The 22,039-nt window shown below is 39.3% G+C and overlaps 1 protein-coding gene across 2 annotated transcripts; it reads right to left on the minus strand.

The window, feature by feature from the left end:
* Positions 1–16,882: 16,882 nt before the first annotated feature.
* On the minus strand, positions 16,883–21,720 carry LOC127622745 (leucine-rich repeat-containing protein 4-like). 2 transcript variants are annotated; one of them, XM_052096814.1, is made up of 2 exons: positions 21,686–21,720; positions 16,883–19,977 (listed from the first exon to the last, which is right to left on the minus strand). In XM_052096814.1, exon 2 carries the CDS (start codon positions 19,854–19,856, stop codon positions 17,916–17,918), a length of 1,941 nt encoding a protein of 646 aa, XP_051952774.1. In that variant the 5' UTR covers positions 19,857–19,977; positions 21,686–21,720; the 3' UTR covers positions 16,883–17,915. The 2 variants fall into 2 exon arrangements, with proteins under 2 accessions (XP_051952774.1, XP_051952773.1); XM_052096813.1 differs by lacking the exon at positions 21,686–21,720 and adding an exon at positions 20,081–21,360.
* Positions 21,721–22,039: the final 319 nt, after the last annotated feature.

Raw genomic sequence — 22,039 nt, forward strand, 5'->3', positions numbered from 1 at the left:
ACCTAAAAAAACAACAACAAAATAAATAACAGCAGTACATGCAAAAATGCATCCGATGTGATGTGTGATTCGTTGAAAGAATCATTTGAGTCAAATCTTTTGAACTTGATTCCTTTGAACTGAACAAAAAGATTCAAAATGATCTGAATGATTCTTTTTGAGAATCGTGAATCTGAATCAAAATCACATGCGAAGCGCACGCCAGATTACATGTTCTGTCATCTGTCTCCACTGGGGAAGACAATAAACTGCTCATGTGAGTAATTTATTTTTTTCGACTAATTAGGGCCCGAGCACCGATAGTGTGAGGACCCTATTGTTCTAGGCGTTTCTATTTTTTTTCCCAAATAAATCAAATTTTTGAGGGCCTAAACATACTCGAAATCTCATGAAACTTTGCACACGCTTCAGAAGTGGCAAAAAGTTACATCTGATATGGTTTACAGAATTAGGTGGGGCAAAATAAGACTCCAGGGGTGGTAGTCAGCGTCTTTACTTGCTAAGATACCCAGGCACCCCAATTTGTTTTTAACAACAGACAAGCGGCACATTCACACAGTTCTTTCACACTTTCAGAAATCAGAATTTATGCATTTGTCAAAGAATAATATGGAATATTCTGGGTGGACCTGGGTCTAATTTGGGAGGGCCTAGGCCCACCTCGCCCCACACTTGGCTACACCATTGGCTAGATTGCCAGTGTTTGAGATGTTTAACGCCACACAGTGTTTTCTAATTAAAGAAAGCTGCATGCAGTTTATCCTATGCAGTGACGGGATACTGGTTTTCATCCTTCATCTTTGTATTTGATCTTGTGCGCGCTCTGCCCGGCCACGGCTTTGACAGTATAATTGTCCCGCTTCACAATGATGCTTTGTTAAAAAACATACTTTAGATTTCTGTTTTTTAGGGATTTGAAGATGATGCTGGAGATTTGTGTCCCTTTGATGTATCATTTCTCCTCAGTGTTGTGGTAAAGCCCTCATAAGAGATGTGTGCAGTGAACATGAATTAGTTATACACTCGTGAGATTGGATCTCTGATATGTTGGGAGCGGGAAGATCTGTGACATGATGAGCAAACATTGAATCCCTGGCAAGAGTGGGCTTTTGTCGCCTCCATTTCTTTCTGTTTGTCATGTACACAGATATTGAATTTTTATCTTTGGTTTGCAATTGTGGGCAGGTCAGCTACACAGGGGTAACAATCATTCTTTTAAGGGAGAGTTTACAGAGGTTTAACGATCGTGTCATATTAATCTGCTTTGCGTATATTGCTGAAGAGAAATCGGGATTTTACATGTCAACTGGCCCAACTGTTGAGCAGGGGGTGGGGGGGGTGTAGGATGGGGTGTTCGCTGTCCTCTTCTACATATCGCGGCGCTGTTTTGTGGTCTGTTCTGCATAACACGGCAGCTCATTGTTGCTTTTCGCGGCCCGGGTATCTCGGCGAGTATTGATGCTGACGGTCACCGCTGGTGACTCCAGCCGGGTCTCCTAAGCAACCAGATTGGCCCGGTTGCTAGGGAGGGTAGACTCACATGGGGTAACCTTCTCGTTGTCGCTATAATGTGGTACTCAGGAGCTCTTGAATGGGCGCGTGGTGAGTTGTGCGTGGATGCTGCGGAGAATAACGTAGTGCGTTCATCAAGTCGTCACGTGATAATATGCGCGTATTGGAGTTCTCAGACACGGAGGCAACTGAGATTCGTCCGCCATTACCCGGATTGAGGAGAGTCACTACGCCACCACGAGGACGTAGAGCGCATTGGGAATTGGGTGTTACACATTGGGGCGAAAAGGGGAGAAAATAAAAAAGAAACAGCAATATGTTAAAATAGTTTTCAAGAAAACATTCAGCAATCGGCGGAGAAAAAAGTAATGAAATGTAACAAACTACTTGGTTGGTGGCTGGTTTTCTCTCATTATTATTAATGACGTTTTGTACATTACAGTAGTTGCTAGGCAGATTGTTCAGCCTGAGTCACCTTTGACTATCATTGAATGCATTGGGGAAAGAAATAAGATGCAATGGATCTGAATGGTGACTGAGGCAAACATGCTGCCTAACATGTCGGGGTTTAAATATGCATGGGATCCACAAACTACAGCTAGCTATTAGGTTGTGTCTTTGAACGAGAGCCATTAATAATCTGTATGGAAACACAAGCCCGATATCAGTCAAATTCAGGGCACAGATGTTTCCTGCTGATACATTGACACCCCACTGATATGATTCAGCTAGTTCTCACATTAATTAATGCTGCTTTTCAGTCCATGCCATTAATGCCCGCAGCGATTGAGTGTTGAACTTACTTGAATCACAATTTCACCTGCTACAGTGTTTGCTGAAAGGTGTGAAGCATGTAGCTGAAGTAGCTACAGTAGCGTTATACTCAATGTTCATTGAATAAATATGTTAATGAACCACACATCATTAATATGCAGCACTATATACTGTATGAAAGCAAACTTGTTTTAAAGCCAGCTCTGTTATGCAAATTCAATGGAGTATTTTTCTCAATAGTAATGGAAAGTTTATAATAGAAGCCAAAAGAAACCCTGCTATATCAGATGGACTTGTTGCACCTGAAGACTAAAGACACAGTGTGTGTTCATGCATCACAGGAGATTTCTGTCATTCAAGTCATGAAAATTCATTTCCAGCATCTCAAATTCTGTGATGAGTTTAATAGAATTCTGTGTTGAGTTTAATTGAATTCTGTGTTGAGTTTAATAGAATTCTGTGTTGAATTTAATAGAATTCTGTGTTTAGTTTAATAGAATTCTGAGTTGAGTTTAATATAATTCTGTGTTGAGTTTAATAGAACTCTGTGCTGAGTTTAATAGAATTCTGTGCTGAGTTTAATAGAATTCTGTGTTAAGTTTAATAGAATTCTGTGCTGACTTTAATAGAATTCTGTGTTTAGTTAAATAGCATTCTGTGTTTAGTTAAATAGAATTCTGTGTTGAGTTTAATATAATTCTGTGTTGAGTTTAATAGAATTCTGTGCTGAGTTTAATATAATTCTGTGTTGAGTTTAATAGAATTCTGTGTTTAGTTTAATAGAATTCTGTGTTGAGTTCAATAGAATTGTGTGCTGAGTTTAATATAATTCTGTGCTGAGTTTAATATAATTCTGTGCTGAGTTCAATAGAATTCTGTGCTGAGTTTAATAGAATTCTGTGTTGAGTTAATAGAATTCTGTGTTTAGTTTAATAGAATTCTGTGTTGAGTTCAATAGAATTGTGTGCTGAGTTTAATATAATTCTGTGCTGAGTTTAATATAATTCTGTGCTGAGTTCAATAGAATTCTGTGCTGAGTTTAATAGAATTCTGTGTTGAGTTAATAGAATTCTGTGCTGAGTTTAATAGAATTCTGTGTTGAGTTTAATAGAATTGTGTGCTGAGTTTAATAGAATTGTGTGTTGAGTTTAATAGAATTCTGTGTTGAGTTTAATAGAATTCTGTGTTTAGTTTAATAGAATTCTGTGTTGAATTTAATAGAATTCTGTGTTTAGTTTAATAGAATTCTGAGTTGAGTTTAATATAATTCTGTGTTGAGTTTAATAGAACTCTGTGCTGAGTTTAATAGAATTCTGTGCTGAGTTTAATAGAATTCTGTGTTCAGTTTAATAGAATTCTGTGCTGAGTTTAATAGAATTCTGTGTTTAGTTTAATATAATTCTGTGTTGAGTTTAATATAATTCTGTGTTGAGTTTAATAGAATTCTGTGCAGAGTTTAATAGAATTCTGTGTTGAGTTTAATAGAATTCTGTGTTTAGTTTAATAGAATTCTGTGTTGAGTTCAATAGAATTGTGTGCTGAGTTTAATATAATTCTGTGCTGAGTTTAATATAATTCTGTGCTGAGTTCAATAGAATTCTGTGCTGAGTTTAATTGAATTCTGTGTTGAGTTTAATAGAATTCTGTGTTGAATTTAATAGAATTCTGTGTTTAGTTTAATAGAATTCTGAGTTGAGTTTAATATAATTCTGTGTTGAGTTTAATAGAACTCTGTGCTGAGTTTAATAGAATTCTGTGCTGAGTTTAATAGAATTCTGAGTTAAGTTTAATAGAATTCTGTGCTGAGTTTAATAGAATTCTGTGTTGAGTTTAATATAATTCTGTGTTGAGTTCAATAGAATTGTGTGCTGAGTTTAATATAATTCTGTGCTGAGTTTAATATAATTCTGTGCTGAGTTCAATAGAATTCTGTGCTGAGTTTAATAGAATTCTGTGTTGAGTTAATAGAATTCTGTGCTGAGTTTAATAGAATTCTGTGTTGAGTTTAATAGAATTGTGTGCTGAGTTTAATAGAATTGTGTGTTGAGTTTAATAGAATTCTGTGCTGAGTTTAATAGAATTGTGTGTTGAGTTTAATAGAATTCTGTGTTTAGTTTAATAGAATTCTGTGTTGAGTTCAATAGACTTGTGTTCTGAGTTCAATAGAATTGTGTGTTGAGTTCAATAGAATTGTGTGCTGAGTTTAATATAATTCTGTGCTGAGTTTAATATAATTCTGTGCTGAGTTCAATAGAATTCTGTGCTGAGTTTAATAGAATTCTGTGTTGAGTTAATAGAATTCTGTGCTGAGTTTAATAGAATTCTGTGTTGAGTTTAATAGAATTGTGTGCTGAGTTTAATAGAATTGTGTGTTGAGTTTAATAGAATTCTGTGCTGAGTTTAATAGAATTGTGTGTTGAGTTTAATAGAATTCTGTGTTTAGTTTAATATAATTCTGTGTTGAGTTCAATAGACTTGTGTTCTGAGTTCAATAGAATTGTGTGCTGAGTTTAATAGAATTCTGTGTTGAGTTTAATAGAATTGTGTGTTGAGTTTAATAGAATTCTGTGCTGAGTTAATAGAATTCTGTGCTGAGTTTAATATAATTCTGTGCTGAGTTTAATAGAATTGTGTGTTGAGTTTAATAGAATTCTGTGTTTAGTTTAATAGAATTCTGTGTTGAGTTCAATAGACTTGTGTTCTGAGTTCAATAGAATTGTGTGCTGAGTTTAATATAATTCTGTGTTGAGTTTATTAGAATTGTGTTGAGTTTAATAGAATTCTGTGCTGAGTTAATAGAATTCTGTGCTGAGTTTAATAGAATTCTGTGCTGAGTTTAATAGAATTCTGTGTTGAGTTTAATAGAATTGTGTGCTGAGTTTAATAGAATTGTGTGTTGAGTTTAATAGAATTCTGTGCTGAGTTTAATAGAATTGTGTGTTGAGTTTAATAGAATTCTGTGTTTAGTTTAATAGAATTCTGTGTTGAGTTCAATAGACTTGTGTTCTGAGTTCAATAGAATTGTGTGTTGAGTTCAATAGAATTGTGTGCTGAGTTTAATATAATTCTGTGCTGAGTTTAATATAATTCTGTGCTGAGTTCAATAGAATTCTGTGCTGAGTTTAATAGAATTCTGTGTTGAGTTAATAGAATTCTGTGCTGAGTTTAATAGAATTCTGTGTTGAGTTTAATAGAATTGTGTGCTGAGTTTAATATAATTGTGTGTTGAGTTTAATAGAATTCTGTGCTGAGTTTAATATAATTCTGTGTTGAGTTCAATAGACTTGTGTTCTGAGTTCAATAGAATTGTGTGCTGAGTTTAATAGAATTCTGTGTTGAGTTTAATAGAATTGTGTTGAGTTTAATAGAATTCTGTGCTGAGTTAATAGAATTCTGTGCTGAGTTTAATAGAATTCTGTGTTGAGTTAATAGAATTCTGTGCTGAGTTTAATAGAATTCTGTGTTGAGTTTAATAGAATTCTGTGCTGAGTTAATAGAATTCTGTGCTGAGTTTAATAGAATTGTGTGCTGAGTTTAATAGAATTGTGTGTTGAGTTTAATAGAATTCTGTGCTGAGTTTAATAGAATTGTGTGTTGAGTTTAATAGAATTCTGTGTTTAGTTTAATATAATTCTGTGTTGAGTTCAATAGAATTGTTTTCTGAGTTTAATAGAATTTTGTGCTGAGTTTAATAGAATTCTGTGTTGAGTTTAATAGAATTGTGTGTTGAGTTTAATAGAATTCTGTGCTGAGTTAATAGAATTCTGTGCTGAGTTTAATATAATTCTGTGCTGAGTTTAATAGAATTGTGTGTTGAGTTTAATAGAATTCTGTGTTTAGTTTAATAGAATTCTGTGTTGAGTTCAATAGACTTGTGTTCTGAGTTCAATAGAATTGTGTGCTGAGTTTAATAGAATTCTGTGTTGAGCTTAATAGAATTGTGTTGAGTTTAATAGAATTCTGTGCTGAGTTGAATAGAATTCTGTGCTGAGTTAATATAATTCTGTGCTGAGTTTAATAGAATTCTGTGCTGAGTTTAATAGAATTGTGTGTTGAGTTTAATAGAATTCTGTGCTGAGTTTAATAGAATTGTGTGTTGAGTTTAATAGAATTCTGTGTTTAGTTTAATAGAATTCTGTGTTGAGTTCAATAGACTTGTGTTCTGAGTTCAGTAGAATTGTGTGCTGAGTTTAATAGAATTCTGTGTTGAGTTTAATAGAATTGTGTTGAGTTTAATAGAATTCTGTGCTGAGTTAATAGAATTCTGTGCTGAGTTTAATAGAATTCTGTGCTGCGTTTAATAGAATTCTGTGTTGAGTTTAATAGAATTCTGTGCTGAGTTAATAGAATTCTGTGCTGAGTTTAATAGAATTGTGTGCTGAGTTTAATAGAATTGTGTGTTGAGTTTAATAGAATTCTGTGCTGAGTTTAATAGAATTGTGTGTTGAGTTTAATAGAATTCTGTGTTTAGTTTAATATAATTCTGTGTTGAGTTCAATAGAATTGTTTTCTGAGTTTAATAGAATTTTGTGCTGAGTTTAATAGAATTCTGTGTTGAGTTTAATAGAATTGTGTGTTGAGTTTAATAGAATTCTGTGCTGAGTTAATAGAATTCTGTGCTGAGTTTAATATAATTCTGTGCTGAGTTTAATAGAATTGTGTGTTGAGTTTAATAGAATTCTGTGTTTAGTTTAATAGAATTCTGTGTTGAGTTCAATAGACTTGTGTTCTGAGTTCAATAGAATTGTGTGCTGAGTTTAATATAATTCTGTGTTGAGTTTATTAGAATTGTGTTGAGTTTAATAGAATTCTGTGCTGAGTTAATAGAATTCTGTGCTGAGTTTAATAGAATTCTGTGCTGAGTTTAATAGAATTCTGTGTTGAGTTTAATAGAATTGTGTGCTGAGTTTAATAGAATTGTGTGTTGAGTTTAATAGAATTCTGTGCTGAGTTTAATAGAATTGTGTGTTGAGTTTAATAGAATTCTGTGTTTAGTTTAATAGAATTCTGTGTTGAGTTCAATAGACTTGTGTTCTGAGTTCAATAGAATTGTGTGTTGAGTTCAATAGAATTGTGTGCTGAGTTTAATATAATTCTGTGCTGAGTTTAATATAATTCTGTGCTGAGTTCAATAGAATTCTGTGCTGAGTTTAATAGAATTCTGTGTTGAGTTAATAGAATTCTGTGCTGAGTTCAATAGAATTCTGTGCTGAGTTTAATAGAATTCTGTGTTGAGTTAATAGAATTCTGTGCTGAGTTTAATAGAATTCTGTGTTGAGTTTAATAGAATTGTGTGCTGAGTTTAATATAATTGTGTGTTGAGTTTAATAGAATTCTGTGCTGAGTTTAATAGAATTGTGTGTTGAGTTTAATAGAATTCTGTGTTTAGTTTAATATAATTCTGTGTTGAGTTCAATAGACTTGTGTTCTGAGTTCAATAGAATTGTGTGCTGAGTTTAATAGAATTCTGTGTTGAGTTTAATAGAATTGTGTTGAGTTTAATAGAATTCTGTGCTGAGTTAATAGAATTCTGTGCTGAGTTTAATAGAATTCTGTGCTGCGTTTAATAGAATTCTGTGTTGAGTTTAATAGAATTCTGTGCTGAGTTAATAGAATTCTGTGCTGAGTTTAATAGAATTGTGTGCTGAGTTTAATAGAATTGTGTGTTGAGTTTAATAGAATTCTGTGCTGAGTTTAATAGAATTGTGTGTTGAGTTTAATAGAATTCTGTGTTTAGTTTAATATAATTCTGTGTTGAGTTCAATAGAATTGTTTTCTGAGTTTAATAGAATTTTGTGCTGAGTTCAATAGAATTCTGTGTTGAGTTTAATAGAATTGTGTGTTGAGTTTAATAGAATTCTGTGCTGAGTTAATAGAATTCTGTGCTGAGTTTAATATAATTCTGTGCTGAGTTTAATAGAATTGTGTGTTGAGTTTAATAGAATTCTGTGTTTAGTTTAATAGAATTCTGTGTTGAGTTCAATAGACTTGTGTTCTGAGTTCAATAGAATTGTGTGCTGAGTTTAATAGAATTCTGTGTTGAGCTTAATAGAATTGTGTTGAGTTTAATAGAATTCTGTGCTGAGTTGAATAGAATTCTGTGCTGAGTTAATATAATTCTGTGCTGAGTTTAATAGAATTCTGTGCTGAGTTTAATAGAATTGTGTGTTGAGTTTAATAGAATTCTGTGCTGAGTTTAATAGAATTGTGTGCTGAGTTTAATAGAATTCTGTGTTGAGTTTAATAGAATTGTGTTGAGTTTAATAGAATTCTGTGCTGAGTTTAATAGAATTCTGTGCTGAGTTAATAGAATTCTGTGCTGAGTTTAATAGAATTCTGTGCTGAGTTTAATAGAATTCTGTGCTGAGTTTAATAGAATTGTATGTTGAGTTTAATAGAATTCTGTGCTGAGTTTAATAGAATTGTGTGTTGAGTTTAATAGAATTCTGTGTTTAGTTTAATATAATTCTGTGTTGAGTTCAATAGAATTGTTTTCTGAGTTTAATAGAATTCTGTGCTGAGTTTAATAGAATTCTGTGTTGAGTTTAATAGAATTGTGTGTTGAGTTTAATAGAATTCTGTGCTGAGTTAATAGAATTCTGTGCTGAGTTTAATAGAATTGTGTGTTGAGTTTAATAGAATTCTGTGTTTAGTTTAATATAATTCTGTGTTGAGTTCAATAGAATTTTTTTCTGAGTTTAATAGAATTGTGTGCTGAGTTTAATAGAATTCTGTGTTGAGTTTAATAGAATTGTGTGTTGAGTTTAATAGAATTCTGTGCTGAGTTAATAGAATTCTGTGCTGAGTTTAATAGAATTGTGTGTTGATTTTAATAGAATTCTGTGTTTAGTTTAATAGAAATCTGTGTTGAGTTCAATAGAATTGTGTGCTGAGTTTAATAGAATTGTGTGCTGAGTTTAATAGAATTGTGTGTTGAGTTTAATAGAATTCTGTGCTGAGTTAAATAGAATTGTGTGTTGAGTTTAATAGAATTCTGTGTGGAGTTCAATAGAATTCTGTGTGGAGTTTAATAGAATTCTGTGCTGAAATGATGCTGATGGAAATTACATTTTAATTGTTTTTCAAATACAATGGCCAACTCGTTTTTCTTGCTATTAAGGCTAATTTCTGAGCTAATATTTTATTTATTCTAAATACACAATCATGTCATTCTTTCCACACGTTTTGCATAATTTAGCAAAATTACAGCTTGATATTTAAATGGCTCCTAATACGCAAATGTATATTTCCTTTGATTTTTCTTTATCTTCAAACATCACTTCTTATGTATATCAAGCATGAAACATTGACAGAATTTGCACACAATAAATACTAAAATAGTTTGTTTATTTCACTCTTTGTTTAGATGATCATCATTTTTGTAATGGACTTTCATCATTTAATATTGAAAGTCTGGGTCTAAGAGTAAAGTGCTTCCCTTGTGTCATTGTTAAAGGAATATTCCGGGTTCAGTACAAGTTGAGCAATTGTAGCATAATATTGATTACAAGAACAATTGATTTCAACTCGTCCCTCCTTTTCATTAAAAAGCAATGAAAAGTCCTGTTGTGTAGCTCAGAAGAGAAACATCCATGTTTTGAACGTGCATTCATGAGATTGTGATTATAGGTTTTAAATGCATGATTGTGAGTGTTTTACTCATTTTATCCCCAAAACCAAAGCCCATACCTAATCCTTAACCATACAGCTGAAGCCATGACCCTGTTTTAATTGGAAAATGTGTTTTTGTGTTTGTGGCAGGGCGGAGGGAGGGGCCGGTTCGTGATGATGCACACACGGCCCCTAATCAGGCTAATCAATCCTCAGAGAGGGACAAAGGCCGACCGAAGACGGCAGAGCGACAGAGAGACAGATTTACAGACCGCTGTCCGACACCTGTGTGTGTGTGTGTGTGTGTGTGTGTGTGTGTGTGTGTGTGTGTGTGTGTGTGTGTGTGTGTGTGTCTTTTTGGTTCAGTTTTATATTAAACTATTATTTATATCGTCAAGCCGGTTCTCGCCTCCTCCTTTCCATTAATCATTTTACACTGGTGCCAAAATCCAGGAAGGAGGAAGGATGTGCCTTAGTGGATTTCTCGCTGCTACCATCCACCCCAACGGAGCAGCCGCGGCCATCCGCCTGAGGACGGAGGAACCGCGAGAGGAGGAGGGGCTCCCAACCAACCGCCTGGAGCGGTTACCATTGCCAGGGGCGGAGGAGACCCCAATCAACCAAAAATGTGGCGGGGCGTTCCATCCATCAGGGGCAGAGGACTGCCTCCGATCCGTCCAGGGTGGCACGGCTGTCGTCCATTAGAGGGTCGAGGAGTGGCCGAGAACCGGCGAGTAAGTGTCTTTTTCTCTCTCTCTCTCTCCCACTACCGCTCCGTGTTGGCCTTTCCCTCTCTTTTTAAATGTTTTGTTAATTTGGTGCAATCGCCGTTACGGCATGTTGGTGCCACATTTTTTTTTTGGTTCGTTTCCCTCCCCATGTCCCCTCCCTCATCCAGGTAGACAGGGATGACCTGCCGGCAGACAGTGCGGCAAGACCCTCCCCAGGGAAAGGGAAGGGGGGGTACATCATGCCGGGGGGGGGGGTCCCCAGCCTGAGAGAATGAGAGAGGAATGTGGCAGGGCGGAGGGCGGGGCAGGTCATGATTCCGCACATCTGGCCCCTAATAAGGCTAATCAAGCCTCCGAGAGGTGCAAAAGAGAGATTGATTTACGGACAGCTGTCCGACACCTGTGTGTGTGTGTGTGTGTTAGTCTTTTTGTTTCATTTTTATATTAAACTGTTATTTATTTTGTCAAGCCGGTTCTCGCCGCCTACTTTCCATTAATCCCTTTACAGTGTTCCACGAAAGAAAGGGAAAATCAGGGTTTAGAAGGAGACGAGGGGAACCGTATGTGGTTGTTTGGGTCAAAAAACTTGTAGGTTTTTTGCGCAATCCAAATCGAACGATTTCACCATCTCGTACAAATCGTCATGAGACACCCTGCCATGTTTTGACACTATTCGGGAAGACGGTTTATGAACGGCTCATCTATAGTTGAGCAGAGATGGGAGAAAATTATAACATATTCATTCTATTGCTAATATAATTGATCGGATTAAATAATAACCACGAGCAGGTAAAATAGTACTGTAACTTTTACACTAGTTCCTGGATGAGTTTTTTTTTATAGGCTTGACGTGGATTTGGCCAAAATTATTTATCACTTACTACACGTGTTGGCGGTTTAAACGAATCCGAAGTGCACTTATGCGGTACAGTCCGATATGCACGCTTGCCATCCAGTAAACTGCCGTGAGGTGTGTGTTGATATGTGGACTATGAGCAGAGGGGACAACAACCTTGAAGGTGGCACTTGCTCATCCATGAACCCCTCGTTCATAACTCCTTATGCTCAAATGCATCAACTCAAAACCTGAGAGGACCTTGAAGACTCCTGCAGTTTTTATCCATGCTTTATGCAGCCTTGTCAAACGGTGTGTTGCCATGTTCGCATGAAGAACTCAGGGAACTCATTGGTGTGCTTTTCTTTAGCCTCTGGATGTTTATTCTTCGCTGGTTTGCGTGTCAGCAGAGTCTGATGGCACATGCTACCGTGTTTGTTTTTGTCCTAAAAGCTTGGTGAACAACAAAAGAATTGCATGTGATGTTAAGTAAACAAGCAAATATATGCGGTGCTTTCAGACAAAGGATACTCGTGTAGGAGGCGGCATCAGCTGGTACCCCTAAATACACACTCACTCCTTCCCGGTTGAGTCATAACACAAATGCAACCCCCTCCACACACACATTTGTGTAATTTTGTTATGCATGAATCTCGTACCTTGTTCTCGGATGGATGCTTTTGTAAAATGCACAGTCTTGTGCGGTGATGAGCGTGTTAACAGCAACTACAAGATACAGCCAAACCACACTGAATTAAACACGTTTCATTTTCTGCATAAATGAATTGGACATGCTTTTAATTCGTCTGTCTGTCAGAGCGCACTGCCACATCCGTCCGCTATAACTCTGCGTGTCCTCAAACAGAAATCAATAGGAGGAAGTTCTAGCTGTCAGATTGTCTTTAAAAATGTAGGAAGGCAGCTCGTTCCAGTTATCACTGCAGAATGAAAGCAGAACAATGTTGTTACATCCCTCGACAAAAGAATGGTGTTAGATATATATGATTAAACTCTCTGTGGACCTCCGCCTGCTCTCTCGCTCTTCCCGGGGCAGAGAGATACGGCCCGGCGTTTGCTTTATCTGACGGTTCGATCCAAGCCTAATGTTTTCTGTGCAACATTCTCTGTGCTCAAGAGTTAGCCTTTGTTTCCTGTACTCCAAACAATTATTAAGCAATATGGCAGGAGAGGCTGTGATGTAATTTACCAAATAAAATGCTCTTTTTCATTACTAAGCTGCCTTCAGCTGCCTTCAGCTTGGTCTCATGAAAGGTATGTGACTTTGACATTTTTGCAAAATGACGTTACATGGTTCCTTACATGTACCACAGCAGTTTTGATGTGAAACGTCCACTGTGTGGCGCTAAAAGCGAGTGTAATGTTCTCAATCAGAAGAGGTTTTTAAGGTTAATGCTCTTGAGTTTTAAGTCAACAAAACCTTAAACCTAACCTAACCGATAGTGTCAGAAAAAGCAAAATGTGTTGCTTCTATGACACTTCAGGTTCAGGCGTGTGCTCTTCAGGACTCGTATCCCGCTCCTTTACATCACAAGTGCAACGCTTTATCAGTTGAGCAACTCAAACAAGCTTGTGAATGTAGTTGATTATGTGATGCAAACGTTATAATGAGTCATGCACTATTGTAAAAGTGTTTAGATGTCATAAGATAGTATTGTGGGAAAAATGAATAATCTGCCGTTTTACCGATTTGTGTGAAGGCGAATAAAAGTCGTTATAGCGCCTCTAGTGTTCACATCACCAGGAAACTGCCATGATGCGTTCAATGAGCCACGTAAAAAAATTTTGGTATATTTGCATAAAAAGAAAACACATTTGTGACCCGCTCCATCATTTTGAGTCACTTTGTCCCAGAGACACAATTGAAGTTTTATGCAATAATGTAAAAATAAAAGCATTTAAATGATTATATCAGCCTGAATTAAAGTGGTTATATCTCGATGACGGTTTGGCTTAGACTATCATTATTACTACAGCACATACAATTCAATGTGATTCTGAATCAAAAAGCCATAAAGAAGCAGGACATTCCTCTCAAAAGTGTGTTTTGCTTCCCCATGAGTATTTTTACTCTTTATTCCTGAATTAAATATTCCTAAAAGTCTTTCTGCTCGCATCCAATTGTCCAGCACAAGCATTATATACTATACTCTTCTTTCCACTGCCAAATCATGAGAATCAATCTCCATAAACCGATAGAGGCCGCGGCATTGTAATGACGGCAGAGCGGTATGCCAGTCACTGGTGGCACAGATGACCATCAGAAGCACTGAAAGAAAAGCCCAGCACAGACACTTCATTAACTGATAAGCATCTGTGAGCTCTCCTCTCTGTCCGTCTCTCTCATCATCTCTATCTATCGGTCAACAGATAGCTAACGTTTCAGTCAGAGGGGGGAAATGTGATCCTCAAAACAGTCATGATAATTGTGCCACTGATTAGTCTCCCATGGAGAATCCATCAAAACTCCATAGTGAGACTCACACTGTGCTGGTGTTGATGCAGGACGGCAGTAATGTTGAGTCCGTGCCATGCAACAACATGAGGGTTTTTACCACCAAATGCCACATCAGCATTCAGTGACTGTGATACAAGGGTTAGCTTTAACACACCAAAAGCTGTGATAAGGTTTGCGATTACATGAAACTACTACAGCAGTGGTTCCCAACTGGTTTGGACCCGATTTCATTATGTGGTGTTCCAACACTGTACGGTTCATCCATGTCAAATCAAAGAAATTACAGAAACTTCAATAGATGACATTTTTGATTTTGTTAGTTATTTTTTTCTCAAAGATGATGAGGAAAGCCAAAATATGAAATGCCATAGATCAATATTTATTAATTCATTATTTTGTAGAGGGGGCTTTCAGCACCCCTTGTTGTATTAAATAGTCCAAATATGGGGACATTTTTTTTTCCCCCCAAAGTTGGAGTGCCTATAACTCTAGAAGTACTATCTTAACGTGGGGGGTCTGGGTATCTCAGCGAGTATTGATGCTGACTATCACACCTGGAGTCGAGAGTTTGAATCCAGGGCGTCCAAATTAGCCTGGTTGCTAGGGAGGGTAGAGTCACATGGGATAACTCCGATTGGTCGCAATAATGTGGTTTTTGCTCTTGGTGGGGCGTGTGGTTGTGTGTGCGTGTCATGGCTGGACTGGTAATCTGGCATACCGTGCATTTTCCTGGTTGGCCGAGGCACTTTGGGGCCGATCAGGTGCGGACTTCCATTGGGACAACCGAGCGGGGCCAGTTGGTCGGCCGCGAAACGTGCCGAATGGGCATAATGCGGCGGCCGAATGGAACGGACCACAAAACAGCGCTGCGATATGTAGAAAAGGACAGCGTGTTACCACAGAGACTTAGCGTGTGTGGAGGCTTCACGCTATTCTCTGTGATAACACGCCCCACAAGTCACGTGATAAGATGCACGGATTGCCGGTTGGACGGAGGGATGACGTGGAGGCAACTGAGATTCGTCCTCCGCCACCCGGATTGAGGTGAGTCACTACGCCACCAGGAGGACTTGGAGTGCGTTGGGAATTGAGCTTTCCAAATTAGGGAGAATTATTAAATTATAATAATAATATTTTACGTCCATTTAGATTCTGGTTGAGAACAAACTCTTCTTTTAATATGTTCATTTTTAAGGGCCTATATGTGGTTAAATCCCAGAGAAATGGGGCACTCAATGTGGCACTCTGTGAGTGAGGAGGGACAGGCTGCTGCTGCCCCCCCCCCCAGAACCGCCACTGCCCTGTCCATGTTGGCATCTAATTTGCACCAAAATAAAATTGTCTCTCTCTCTCTCTCAATCCTAACAATGCTGAACACGATTGGTTGTTTTATTTACATTTAGCATGATTTGCCCCTGCTCTCCATGACCCACCAGATGAGAACCACTGTACGATATAACCTCAACTAAGAACACATCAGATGAAAGAAAATGATTTATAAGGCGTATTTGACTCTTGAAATGTACTTCAGCTGAACATCCTGGCATTACCATAAAAGATCTGGCATTGTGTCCAAAAGCTGAAGTCAGAACGAGTCCAACAGGCATTAAAAATTCAATATACAACCCTCATCATCCACAGATACAACACCACATTGTGTTATAAATCCTCTTACAAACATAATGATATGCAATGATCTAAGGGTGTTTTGTGTGGCCATTGTGTTCTCTGAGGGCAGTAAATGCCATCCAACATATGGCAACATTTATAGGATCATTTATAGGAATAGTATCAAATATAAAGTTCCGATTTGGGATCAGTTTGATGATGCAATAAAACAAATACAAATAAATATACCGACCGTGCCAATGGGGTCTGTACCCAGGGGCCCTTGACTGGACCCCGAACTAGTTCGGTGATCCCCCTCGCTTGAAAAAACTTTTGGGCATGAACAACGAACCAAACCAAAAAAAAAAAGGAGATGTTAAGTAAAATGTTTGGACTATTTGCTCTCATTGTTTTTCCATTGAATCTTTTTTTTCCTTCCATATAATAAAAGTGAACGATTACTAACATTCTGCCGAACATCTCCCTTTTCATTGCACAGAAGGACAAAGAAAAGAAGTGGGTTTGGAACCACCTGAGGATGAGTAAATGATGATGGTTCAATCAGTCTCTCTCTCTCTTTCACACACACACTCTCTCTCTCTCGTGCAGCCTCTAATTTGGTGGATGTCACAGGTTAAGCAGATCAATAAAGGATTGTATTAAATGCAGCACTTGACCCTTTTATCATACACTTCACCTGAAGCTCAGTGCTACCTGAGCTCTAAACGAGGCAGCCTGTACCTTCATCCGAAATGAAGAGGAATATTATTATATATTTAAAGATTATTATGCACTGCATCAGGAAACAAGGCTAAAGGCGTGTATATGCCAATCACAGAAGACTTGTGTCCTGAATACCTGTAGCTTGAAGTTTGACCAAATGACAGACCTTTGAATATAATTCACTGTATCAATAAATTCAAGTTATTGAAATGACAAAGATCTTAAAGAGAGGGTTCACCCAAAAATGAAATTTCTGTCATTTTCTCCACCATTTCTGGAACACAACATGCAGATGGTAGGCAGAAGGTTAGCCTCAGTCGCCATTAGCTTTAATTGTACGGAAATAAATAAAGTGAATGGTGACTGAGGCTAACATGCTGCCTATCATCATCTGTTGTGTCCCATGGAATATAGAAGTCCATAGGGGATCTGAATGACATGAGGGTGAGCAAACATTGGCATATCTTTTTTCATTTTTGGTTAATAATCCTTTTACTCTTTGCTATTTTCCATCACAATTGCGTAAACTGTCCTACAATTGGAAAAAAAGACAAGAGGAAGAAGTTCAGTTTAGAGAAATACAAACCAAATGTTTTCATTTTTATTCTCGTAACCTCTGTGGACTCCTCGTAAAAATAGTCTTGCTTTAAGGGCAAATGAAAATCGCTGTTTGAACGATCTCCATAAAGGAAAGTCCATAATTGTCACATTAATTTCAATCTCTTTCTCAGTAAAGAATTTGTGAAAGCATGTTAACTTGAGCCTGCAGCAAACCATCAAGTCACGCAACCGTCTCGCAAACTAACGTCCAATTGAGCCCTTGCGCTACAAATCGGAGGCAACTGTTTGTAATGCATTTACTAAATTAGCCCTAAAAGCCTGTCAAATCATAATTAAAGCAGTACAAAAAGTAATGGGGAAAGCAATCGATACCCAAATTATGAACCTGATGGAAATACCGTAGATAAAGAAACCCATTTGTTAAAACCAAGAGTAATAGTTCAACCTAAAAAAAGCAAGCAGAATGCCTCCACTTCAAACATACAGTTTTGCTGCAAAACTATGGCGCAGCCCAAAAAGCTTTTGGCTGGGAGCTGCAGAACAGCAGCGTCTGTAAATCCAGCTGCTCCTTTCTCTCTTGGTCTCCATCCTGTGTTTTGCACAGCTTAGTCTCCTATCTCTTATCCCAGTCTGATTTATTGCAAGTATAACATTTGGCACGATACAAATTGTTGGTGCTTTTAGAGGATAAGCCTTTAAAGATCAATCAGTGGACAGTTACTTAGAAAGTTATCTGTATAAATGGGACTTTACTGCATTCTATACAGCATGGTTTAAAAATCACAGGTTGCCCTTTGTCAAACAAATCTGTCTTCATTTGCAATATCATCTCGGCATTGTCACTTTTTCCCATCTTAAATAGGAGTTACAAGTTAGAAAATAGTTTAAATTCATTTTCACTTTAATAGAATCGGTTTCTTTTGTCATCCCATAGTGGATTCATTTGTATATTTATATTAATATATTTATGTAGAAGCATGTACAAGAAAAACAGTCTCATTTTTGCACTGGGTACAAAAGTAATTGCTGTCTGTTCTGTTGTGCATTCGATCGCATGGTTTCTATGGAAAAGGCTGTCGGAATGTCATATCTGCGTTTCCTGCACCTTCTCCTTTGTGTGAGTTTGGATAAGGTAGGATTCAGGGACGGTGCTGATGGTTGTGGAGCGGGGATGGTTCAGGGAGTTACCAATGTTGTTCTCCGCCCAGGGAGCAGAGTGTGCTGATCTGTATGAGCTATAACTGGGTTTGTAGGTGCTATTATGGTCTCTCAGGCTAGGCAGCATCATTCCACTTTCACCTGGTATACTGGTCCCTGCATGGGTGGTTGGAACGTTCTCCTCCATCTGAATGACCTCTATGGTCCTAGCAGCTGCCACCGTGCTCCTTTGCTGGTGCCGTTTTCGCAGCTTGTAGAAAGCGATAAGCATAACGGCAGCAAGCAGCGTGACTGCCACAAAGCAGCCGATGATGATCTTGGTTGTCTTCATGACTTCGTCGAGACTGGCAGGTGGGCGTATCGTTCCACGTACGGTCGGTACAAACACCTGTCGGGGGGTTTGAAATAAAACGGTCGGTGTGGAGATAAAAACAGGCTGAAAGACGGATGGGGAGGCGGTTACTGTCTTTGGCTTGATCACTTCCTGTGATGTGGGCTCCACCTCCTCTACAGTCACCGTAGTAAAGTAACTCAGATTGGAAGTGTTGAGCTCAGCCGCCGTCACATTCAGGTAGGCCGAGGCATTGGAGTTGCCAGCCATGTTGGTCACCATGCAGGTGTACACACCTGTATCCGCTGGCAGTACATTGGAGAAGTTTAGCGTCCCGTCGTTGAGCACTGATATCCGTGGGTGATTAGAACCATGGGTCAAAACCGTTCCGTTAGGCAAGAGCCATCGTACCGATGACATGGGTGCCGTACGACATTTTAGTTCAGCTACTCGTTCGGCAGAGATATTAAGATCCCTAGGGGCATCCAGAATGAAAGGTGCTGAACACTGGAAAGTGCTCTGATCCACCTCCACCAAGTATCGTCCACGTAGGTAAGGAGGTGTGTGGCAGCGCCCACAACAGGTGGAGTTGGTAGGAATGTACTCCCTTAGCCACCAGGCCAACCACACAACATCACAGTCACAATGCCAAGGGTTGTGGTGCAAATGAAGCTCCACCAGATAACTCAAGGGTGCGAAAAGGTCGTGAGGTAAAGAACTAAGGTTATTATGGGCCAGGTTTAGCTCAACCAAGGCTGTGACATCATCAAATGCATTTCGTTCTATTGTGGTGATCCTGGAGTTCATAATCCACAGCTTTTTCAGTGATTTCATACCCCTGAAGGATCCAGGTTTTATCTCTGGGAAGTAGTTCTCCGACATCTCCAGCTCCTCCAGCCCCACTAAAGGGGTCAAGGCTGGCATCTCCCGCAGGTTACACATTCCAAGGTTTAGGTATTTCAAGTTGTATAATCCCTCGAAAGCACCCTCAGAAATATACTCCAGCTTCTTAAGCTCTCCCAGATCCAAACGCATGAGAGAGGGAACGCGGTTAAATGCGTAGGATGGTATGCTTTCTATGGGGTTGTTCCTGAGCCATAATTCCCGCAGTTTAGACAAGTACTCAAAAGCGCCACTCGGGATCACCGTCAACCGGTTGTCGAATAGCTCCAGTGTGTTGAGGCTGTTGAGGCCGCTAAAGGCCCCCACCTCAATCTCCCGGATAGAGTTTCTACCCAGCTGAAGCACCTCCAGGTTGAGGAGATGTTGAAACATTCCAGCTTCAATGGTCTCTATGCTGTTCTCCATCAGGTTTAAATGTCGTGTGGTGGCAGGGATACCTGGGGGCACTCGGACCAGGCCGCGTCTGGTGCACACCACCTTAACGAACTGGTTACCACAGGAGCAAACGGCAGGACAGGTCAGTGGTCCGGAGGGGGCGGCACACACACTCAACAATCGCACCATGAGGTAGACTGCACAGAGCAGGGCTGCGTTCCAGGCACGGTGCACAGTTACCTGCCACAAGAGACTCATGATGTGGCGCGTTCATAATTCAACATCGCATGGGGATTCGGCTGGGGAACGGAGAACAGTGGCCCTACCCTGGTTTGAGCAAGGCTCTGCATCTGTTTTCCATCTACAGTGCAGGATGGTGCTGTTAAACACAGAGAGGGAGAGATGGGGAGAGTTAAGATGAGTGGAGAAAGAGAAAAAAAGCTGACCTACAGAATAAATGTGTGTAAATAGAAGACACTTACCTCATTAGCTCAGTGCTGTCCTTAATATGATCCTTTATAGTAAAGCAAAGCCCAAAGGCCATTTGCTCATGTTTCCCACCAAAATTACTGAAACATTTTAAGTTGTTTCTCAATGAAAATTAAAAGTGGATCATGAACTGATTTGACAAAATGGCCCCTATTAATTCCAGAGAGAAGCAGTTTTCAGCTAAACTGTTTCGAGGGGTCCAGGGCCCAGTCAGCTAAGCAGGTGCATGGATCAAGTTCACTTGGAACAGATCTCTTCTCAGCTCCCCCACTGATTGTCCTTGGACGGCGATGCTGAATACCACAGAGCAATTTTCACAAGACTCCATTGTAGAAGTGCATGCACATTAAACCCAAGGAAAAGAGAAAACAAAAGAATAAAAAATCCCAGCCCTCTCAGATTTATCTTCACTTTTACTGACTACTATGCCTTTTTTTCAGTTTGCCATAGTCCACCACCGCGACATTTGTTCAGCTCATTAGCCATGCGTTGATGAATCCAAAAAGGCTAACAGATGAACACTGCGGTCATTCCATCTTGCTTTTTTAACTCACTCTGCTCTCTCGTCTGTCGCTGTAGCCGCTGCGGACAGCCGCGTGCACAGTTAGCAATAATCCATCAATTTCTTTGGAAGGGGGCTCGGGGATGGTGTTGTGGGAGCTCAAGGGGTAGGGAGGAGAAGGATGATGGGGGGAGCAGCAGCAACAGCAGCGCAGCAGTGGTGAAGCTCTCTCCTTTTCCTCCGATCGTTCGCTACTTGCACTTTCTCTCTTTCTCAATCTTTCTCCTCTCTCTCTCTCTCTCTCTCACCCTGTCTGGCTTCCTTTCTCTCTCTCCTTCTCAGTGTCAGAAAGAAGGAAAAAAAAACAGGAAGGATGTTGCCATGTGATGGATGGCTAATTTCCAAGAGATACCTTGCAGGGGATGTAGTTTTTCCTCCCTCCTCCCGTCGTGGATCCTGCGGTATTCCTTATTTTCCCGTGACTTGAGGTAGTAAGTTGTGGCAGTTCGCCTTCTCTGGCTGTGAGGCTGTGGGTTGGTGGCGGCTCTGCAGTGGGAGGTGGGCAGCAAAAGCACACGCAACGGAGAGAGACACACATAAACAGTGTGTCTACAGTGAGAGCAGCAGTCTTCACCCCCAGTGCCCACTCTCCTCTCTCTCTATTTTGCTCTGTGTGATGGGGTTGCAGGCAGCAGAGACGCTGCACTCTTTCTCCTCGTTTTGTCCTTCAGTGGAAACGTGAATGTACTGCTGACGCATCCTGCTCAGAGCAGTGCATTGGTTTGATGCAGTGTTCTTGTGTATTAACACATTCTCCCCCTCCTCGCTCAGTGCACTGCCCCTCTCTCTCTCTCTCTCTCTCTCTACACACACACACACACACACACACACACACACACACACACACACACTAGTACACTCTCCAAGTATTCCTGATTCAATTTTCACTGTGTCTGTGCATTTTTCCATTCTTAAACTTTCACTCACCGTCTCCACTTATTAATTCTATGTCCCCTCATTATTTAGTTTCTCTGTCCACACTTCTGTTGCTGTCGTGCATACACACTAACACACTCTCCAAGTCTGTTTTACTCACCGTTCTATTCAGATTCATTCATGTCTCTCTCTTTTCTGCTCATTCTTTGTTCCAAGCCTAATGAGCTGCCTCGCTGTGTACTGCCTTCTTAGGCAGCAGCCTTCTAAGTTAGCATACCAGACGAGATGGACCCTCATAAAAAATCTATTTGGAACGCTCGACATAGGCCATGTCCACACTAATCAGTGCTCCCTTTAACTAACCAGTCTTAAGGGATATGTAAGATACACAGGCACAGACTAGAGAGAAAGAGAGAGGAATGGAAAAGGCATTACACACTGATGCAAAATGCATTTCTTGATCACACTGCAAGTGGATTTGGAGACACAGGGCTTCCAGTAGGTGTAAATGTTA

This window comes from Xyrauchen texanus, chromosome 29 (genome assembly GCF_025860055.1).
Source record: "Xyrauchen texanus isolate HMW12.3.18 chromosome 29, RBS_HiC_50CHRs, whole genome shotgun sequence".
NCBI classification, from domain to species: Eukaryota; Metazoa; Chordata; class Actinopteri; order Cypriniformes; family Catostomidae; genus Xyrauchen; species Xyrauchen texanus.